Source organism: Pteropus alecto, unplaced genomic scaffold (genome assembly GCF_000325575.1).
Source record: "Pteropus alecto unplaced genomic scaffold, ASM32557v1 scaffold75, whole genome shotgun sequence".
In the NCBI taxonomy this organism is placed as follows: domain Eukaryota; kingdom Metazoa; phylum Chordata; class Mammalia; order Chiroptera; family Pteropodidae; genus Pteropus; species Pteropus alecto.
Genome location: NW_006440638.1, coordinates 798,876 through 806,741, shown reverse-complemented (window position 1 = coordinate 806,741; position 7,866 = coordinate 798,876). Strand labels below are relative to the sequence as shown.

The 7,866-nt window shown below is 48.6% G+C and overlaps 1 protein-coding gene across 2 annotated transcripts in view; it reads left to right on the top strand.

Moving 5' to 3' along the window:
* Positions 1-505: 505 nt before the first annotated feature.
* The window catches only part of NUP210 (nucleoporin 210), a 96,370-nt gene continuing 89,009 nt past the window's right edge, over positions 506-7,866 (top strand). For both annotated transcript variants that reach the window (XM_006917440.3, XM_006917441.3), the window contains exon 1: positions 506-723. In XM_006917440.3, the coding sequence (XP_006917502.1) occupies positions 551-723 (173 nt within the window). In that variant the 5' untranslated portion in view covers positions 506-550. The remainder of the gene's footprint in view (positions 724-7,866) is intronic.

Below are 7,866 nucleotides of genomic sequence, written 5' to 3'. Positions count from 1 at the left end.
AAGCCTAGCGGCCTCCTTTGCGCTCTGCCCAGGTCGAGTGGCTGAGCAGAGCCGAATGAATGACTGCGGTGATGGCTAGAAGGCTCCACATTGGCGTGAAGTATTGCCGGAGAGTTTGAAACCATGGGTAATGAGCAAGGAGGCCAGAAAACCGCTCAGGGCATCCCGCGTGGTGCAGGGCGCGCATTCAGTCTCTCCCCACGCTGGCGCGCTCCCCATCCTTTCTTCCTCCCTACCATGGCTCGGGCACGCGCAGCCTCCCACTGTGTACTGGGGAGCGCGCCCCATCTCATCCCCCGCATTGTGTGGTCCGGGGAGGGCGCCCCAATCCCTCCGTCCGCCCGCGTGGCCACGAGTGGAGTTAGCAGGGGCTCAGACCCCTCAATTCCCGCGCTCAGGCCGCGTCAAGACCCGGGAAGACCGCAGGCCTTTTTTTGCGCCTCTCTCCCTCCCGCGCTTATCACCTGCTGGCTTGGCGCGCAGGCGGGGACTGAGGGCGCGAGGGGGAGCGCGCGGGCGGCCGGGTCGCGGGAGGTGAAGCGCGGAGAGGATGGCGGCGCGGACTCAGGGGCGGGCGCTGCTGCTGCTCGCGCTCTCAGTGCTGCTGGCGCTGGGCCCCACCGCCGCGGCGGCCAAGCTCAACATCCCCAAAGTGCTGTTGCCCTTCACGCGGGCCACGCGCGTGAACTTCACGCTGGAAGCCTCAGAGGGTTGCTATCGCTGGTGAGGCGCGGCCGCGGCCCGGAGCGGGGAGGGAGAGAAGGAGGGCCCGGGGCGGGGAAGCCGGCTACTGAACTGCAGGTGCGCTGGCGCTGGGGAGGCGATGCAGGCTGTTCCGGCGTGACCTGCGGGCGCGCTGCCTTCGGTTCGGGGCTGGCGCCATGGGGCCGGCGGGGCGGCCGGGAGCGCCCCCAGCGGGCTGGCGCACTGCAGGTGCGGCGGCCAGGAGGCCACGCCTGGGTGGCTTGTCGCGCGTGACCTGATGGCGTACTCGCAGGTCGCCGCCGCTGCGCATGGCACTGCTGGGGTCTCTGCGTCGCTACGGCGGGAGCGGAGCCGGTCTAGGCCTGGCCAGCCATGACCTGCGTGTTTATGGGATGTGCGGGAGAAGGGAGGCCCCCTGATCGGCCTGGCTCCCGGAGGGGGGCCTTCAGGCCTTATCCAGTATGGAGAGGAATGTACCGGAGTTGCAGGGACCTAGACAGGGATCCACATGGTCTTGTCCTAGACTCCAGGGAGCAGGTGGACAAGGCGCTGCCCAGCTCTAGTCAGGAGACGCAGGTTTCTTGAGTTTGTCTCGTGACGGGAACTCAACCCTGGCGCCGGACTGGCTTGAGAATTGGGTTTGTGGAGAAGTGTGGAAGGCATATGTGGGAGTCAGATCATATCTCTTCAGCATCTTTGGGAGGAACTTAAACCTGGGATGAAAGGTCTTTCGGAGGAAACACTAGGGTTCCGTTTGAAAGATGAGACACAAGGGAATGGTTGATGATGCACTCCCGGGTTGCCCACAGTTAGCCTTGATGCCCCCAAACAGTCCTTTTTCCACACCTCTCCTGCTGGCTGCCTGGGGGAACACAGGAATTCTACACTCATTGTGGGGGATATGATCTGGGCAACCCCAAAACTAATGAAACTAGAAAACTCTGTCCCTTCCTACCCCAATCGGGAGCCCCAGCTGGGCCTTTGGCTGGGCAGGGTGATGTGGTCCACCAGCCCTTCCTTACTGCAGATGGCTTCTACTCCTACTAGGGTGGAGACAACCCTTGGTGTGACTGAAGCCCCACCCACACTTCACAGATGGATCTTGCTAGAGATGAAAAGGAGGAGGTCGTCTTCTGCCTCCTGGCACCCCTCATAATACACATTTACTCCTCTTTTTTCCTGTTTCAAAGCTGGATCAGTATTGAGGCTTTATGAGGTGGGATCACATTACAAAGAATGATGTGTATGTATGTAGGCTGTTTGAATATTAGTCTGTGCATATATGCAAGTATGGTGCCCAGAGCAGCATTATTCCTTACTTGTATCTATTTATTTTCTGAAAGTGGGCCTCCTGAATTAAGGACATACTACCTCAGCTAGTTGTATTTTGGGTTCAGTGCCTTATGTGCCTGCAGGGTCTTGTTTCTGGCTTGCCATCAGGCTGATCTGCTTTAAGTTTTCTGTATCCCTATATGCCTTCTCTTGTGTGAGAAGTTCGGCTGTTAGTCCGTGCTTTGCAATATGCGTGTTCTCTGGTTGAAGTTGTCCTCTTGAATATGGGCAAGACAAAGTTGGTTATTAAAAACAGCTGGCTTCAAATGAATCCCTTTGTATGTAGCTGTATGCCACTTTCTATGAGATTTTATAGCTGTACTTTTTTTCCCATGAAGTAATCTTTTTTTTTTCTAACTGCATTTTCTTTTGAGATGGACTCGGGGGATTTTAATTTACTTGTATAGCTTATTAGAAGGAAGGGAGAAAACATTCCTCGTCTCCGATGCATCGAAGAAGTGCTAAGTGTTATTTCTTGTTTTGTGTCTGAGCCCATAGTTTTTCTTGCAGATGTGTGACTGCTTATCTCATGTGTCTCCTCAGAGGTGGTTGGTGGTTGTGATTTCTTCCTTAAAGTCACAGGAAAGTCTTCCATCAATCAAGCACTGAAAATGTTTTATTTTCAGTAGCTCCGTGCCTAGTTTCGTCATTTATTGCTTTAGTTTTTGAAGACTCTTCTCTGAAGATTTTAAGAGTTGCCATGCAGACAAGCTGTATGTCCCCAGTAATCTAAACCTGGGAGGAAAATATCCTCTGCATCCGAGGATTTCATCGTTAAGTCTCTGTGATGAAACACAAAGAAAGTGAACACTCTTCTGTACTTTGGAATTTTTGCTCATCCTTTGAATTTGTGGCCAAGCTCCAAGTTTACTGAAATCACTACATGCCTGAGTCAGTGGCTTTAAGTTTACTTTAACTGTTTCTTGATTTTATAGCATCAAATAATTTGGCAATTTTAAGGTCAGAAGAACCATAGAGATTTTCTAGTTTAAAGTGCCCACGTTTCAGTCTAAGCCTCAGAATATGAAGTGCTGTATGTGATGTCCTAAAGCGGTGGTGGTCTGTGAGTTAAGCAAGAGCCCATAGGACACCTCTTGACCCACCTCACTCAGGAATTTATAGCCTCTGGCTAATTTGCCAATCTAATTGAATCCCTCCAGTTTCATCCACAATTGCTGGCTATGTGACAAGTTCCTGATTCTTTTCTGATATTTTGTGTTATTGAAAGCGCTCTATAAAGTAAATTTCATTAGGTCCTCTTTAAGGTACTCTTTGTATAAAAAATATTACATAGAAAATTGAGAAAGTAGAAAAAAAGAGAAAGAGAAATATATCATAACCTTTCGACTGTAATACAATCAGTCACCATTTTGATTTCCTTTTCATCACTTATTTTCCCCCTGGAAGCTCAAACCTGGTATTTGGACCACTTGGTAACCCCCTTCTTTTCCAACCACCAGCTAACATTAAAGCCCAAGTATTTTTCTATGCTGTTTCAAAAATTTCCTAAACATTCAGTGTCCGAGCACCGTTCTACTTAGTAGATGTTACATTATCTGTTTATTTTTTTAATCTATAGTCCAAGTCCCAGGGTTTCTGGATTCTTCGGTGGGCTGTCCTATCTTGGAGAAAGTGAGTGTCTTAGATTGGTTTCCCAGAAGCAGAGGCTGAGATGAGGATTTGGTGCATGTGGTTTATTGAGAGAGTACTCTGATGAGTGGGATAAGTGGTACAAGTAGAATATGGAAGGGGAGATGAATGAAGATGTGGTCTCAGAGAAAGTCTAGCCTTGGGTCGAACCATGTGACCCTCTGGAGTTGAATTGCACTGCCGGTTGAGGCAAGGGGGAGACCAGGCTTTTGAGGTTTTTTATCTACTGTCAGTCAGCCATTGGCTGCTCCTTGGGGGAAAAGGGTTTGTGTAGCCTCCCAGGCCTCTGGATGAATCACCCTAATGGCCAAGGGTGTCTGACTGGATAAGGTTACAAGTGTAAAGTGTGAGCAACAGTACTCCCTCCAGCTGAACTGGGAGGGTACAGTAGACCTGCCTGGTAAAGAGCATCTGGTAGGAGATGCACAGCCTGCACTAAACTGAGCTGTGCCCAGACTTCTCCTTTCCTGTGCTGAAAAGCCACTCTAGGGCACCTTGGAGCTGCCTGTTGTGCCTCTCAGGCTTTGTCCTGAATCAGGGTATACCTGCTCACCATGGCCCTGGGTACTTCTCAGCCACAGGTATAAGGATTCTCAGAGAGGCCAGTGGGAGCCCTTTCTGCTGCATGGGTCCCACACGGTGGAGCTTGTTCTTGGAGCCTGTTGTGTCCCAGGCAGCTCAGATGACCCTTGGAGAATCAGTGGGAGCCAAAGATTCCATAGTCCCTTTGTCCTTAATGACCCATGACTGTGGGAGATAAGAGACCTCTTGGATATACATGTCCCAGAGTCCCTCTGCCTGCCTCTAGTAAGAGGAAATAGCAGCAAGTCACATTTCAGCCCTTTGCTGACTGAAGTTAGGAGAGAGAGGGTGGGGTGAAGGTTCCCTCTAGCTTTTCCTGAAACCCCTCTACTTTCTGAATCAAGTTGGAACATCATCCAGCCCGGGTGTCTTCTGCTGGGCTGGCAGACTCAGCCTTCAGGTCAGAGGCAGTTCATGAGCTGGAAGCTGGACAGGTGAGGTGATAGGACATGAGAGAAACTGGAGAATGAGGCTCTGACATTAAAATTAGAAATTTATCATGTGGAAGCTTAGCCAAAAAATTCTACCAGAGGCTCACCAGTGTGCAACTTAAGCACTCCATTCATTGGGCCTTTTCTGACCCATGACTGTACTTCTGTTCCCCTAGTCTGTAGTGTTTTTCCCCTGACATCCCATTTATGGGCACTGTTCATCCTTACACACCTAGACCAATCTCTCTCCTTACTTCTGCCCGGGGTCTTGGGATGGTAGACTTTGGTTGTATGTTCTCACTTGGCGGGGGCGGGGGTGGGGGGTGTTGTAGTTGGTGTTATTTCTGGCAATTAGAGGGTGGGGCAGAGCTGTACTCACTGAAGAACTGTTCTGCCCAAATGCCCTAAGGACAAGCATTGATGACAGCCATATTTCACAGATGAGGGCTGGTGATATACTTAACAGACAGGTGATTAATATGTGTGAGTCTTACTCTGAGCCAGGCACCATTCCAGGTCCTGGGGCATGTAATAGTAAACAAGCAGATGAGACCCTGCTTTTCTGGAACATATTGTAGATTGTGGGAGTTAAATAATAAACTAAGGTGAAATACATGGCTGCATTTCTTATGATAATAACTTTGTGAGGACTTAAAACAGCATACTGTGATAAGGGCTGTAGGAGATAGAGTACAGTTTTGGATAGAGTGGTCAGGAGAATCCTCTTTGGGACCTAGGTGGGGACCAGCTGGAGGGAGCAGCAAGTGCAGAGGCCTTGGGGAAGGACTGAACTTTTTGGAAGAGAACAAACAAGGCATGTTTGGTGAGGGGAGGGTGTTAGGAAATGAAGTTAGAGAGGTCGGTAGGGGCAGGACCATCTGGGACCTTCTGGGCTATGGTTAGGAGACAGGAAGGGGTTTGCTAAGGGTCAGGAGTTGGGTGGCCTTAGCCTGGGGCTGGTTCTCTGGGTGTCGCTTTCCCCTCTGCACCCAACCAGCCAAGCCGAGAGCATTGTTTGCAGCTTTGGTTACTGCAGGACTGGTGGGGCCTTGCTCACCTCCCTTCACCAGACCTACAGAGGAAGGTGCCAGGAAGTGTGTGTTGACTTGAACTGACTTGGTGCCCGGGTTGTTTACTTCCTGCTTCCTTTGTGGGTTCCCCCTTCTGCCTATCTTCTGGCCTGCAGGCCCTAACTCTGCCCAGGAGGGTCTGCATCCTGTAGGTGGTTAGAGGGTAGGCTGCAACTTCTATTGCCCCCACCCACCTCCATTCTTTGCACAACTCTCACTTCTCTTTTTTTCACTGTCATTTTCTGGCCTGACTCTTGTATGTCCTTGGGTTCATCTGTCCTCTGTCCAGCTTCTGTGCCTGTATTGTGAAGAGAGGGGAGTGGCTTCCTCAAAAGCAATGCCTCCTGGAGCACCGGACACATTCTGTGTGTCTGCAGACCTTACGTGACACTGGGAATGGGAAAGGTTCACCCTTTCAAAATTCAGTGTCAGTCCTTTAGAGTTCCTCAAGATAAAAGTTTATTTCTGGTTCCAATATATTGTTTACATTTTTTCATTTAAAAAATTATGATAAAATATGCATATCATAAAATTACTGTCTTAAGCATTTTTAAGTGATTGGTTCAGTGGCATTAAGTACATTCACGTTGTTGTGCAACCAGCACCACCCTCCATCTCCAGAACTCTTATTAATCCTCAATTTTGAAACTCTGTTCCTATCAAACAGTAACCCCTCATTCCTTTCCTTCCAGCCCTTGGCAACCACCATTCTACTTTCCTTAACAAATATTTCCTTTTAATATTTGCCTGTTTCTGGAGAGAGCAGACAGATGGGCTCAGAACCTTTGCAGGCAAGTGTTACCCCCAAAATCTAGTAACATTGTTTTGATCCATGTTTGTTTTTATGGTTACCACAGATGTATGGGAAATGATATGGACTTTCTTTTTACACTAGCAATATAAGGTTTCTTGTTAAAATACTTTTTTCATAAAGAAGAATCAATTTCAAGGGAAAAAATAAGAATACAAGGGTTACATGAATGTGACTGGAACCATACAGAGGGCAGCATACAGAGAAGGGTCCCAAAGGTGGGGAAGGACTGGTGAAGGTGCAGGTGCAGGCATCTATCATTGCAGCCGGAAACGCATGTCCAGAGATGGGCTTGGAATGTGGCAAGGGGACCAGGACCAGTTTTTCTGCCAGTCACTTTGCATGTTATTCCCCACTTTATCCTAAAAGTAGAACAACCCTTTTTGGTAGGAATGACTACCGTAGCACAAATTGGGAGCCTCATAGCCAGTTAGTGGCAGAGCCACGTTCAAAAACAGATCACCGGCTCTTGAGCCAGCTCAATTCTGGAAGGCAGGAGGAAATGAACCAGCACTTTTTAGCTAACAGTTGGTTTACCCAGGTCCATCGAGAGTGTTTTAGAAAAGTTAGTGACACTTTAAAAGCTGTATCAAGGATACATGTGGCATAGTGGGTGTTTGAGGAGGAAATTGAGGCCATCTTCTGCCCAGGTTTGGGAGCTGGCCCTTCCATGTGGGCAGCCCCAAGTAGGTTGAGAGGCCTTTGGCCTTGTTTCAGCACAAGGGAGTAGGATATTTTTCTAGGCATATGACCATGGGCAGGTTACTTAACATCCATGCAGAGAATTTCTCATGGACCAAACAGGGTTTTAATAGGATTGTTGGGAGGCAAATAAAATATTTGTGATGTGTTTCTTTTTGTGCCTGACACATAATAAGCACATAATAAATGAAAGTTTTTTTTTTCTTTAAAATAGTACCAGTAGTTTGAATGAAATTGAGATAATAGGCCTTAAAAGAACTCAGTCAGGGGAATTTCATTTGTCTATGTTCTTCTGATTGTATGTTACAGGAAACTCAAACATCAGTAGTTTAAATGAACAAAAGGAATGTTATTTTGACTCATGAATTTGAAAGCCAGGCAGAATTTGTTTTTGGGCTTCTGTGTTGCAGGGGCTTATGTGATGTTCGTGAAGTCAGTGGGACTTGGTCTCTCAGTCCTCGGGTCTTGGCTTCTGCCAGGTGCTCTCCTAAGATAGCAAGATAACAATTGCAGTGCTACAGCCCCCAGAGTCAAGTCTAGTGGGGCACATGCTCGGGTCTGAACCCCTCTGGCCAGTGAAACA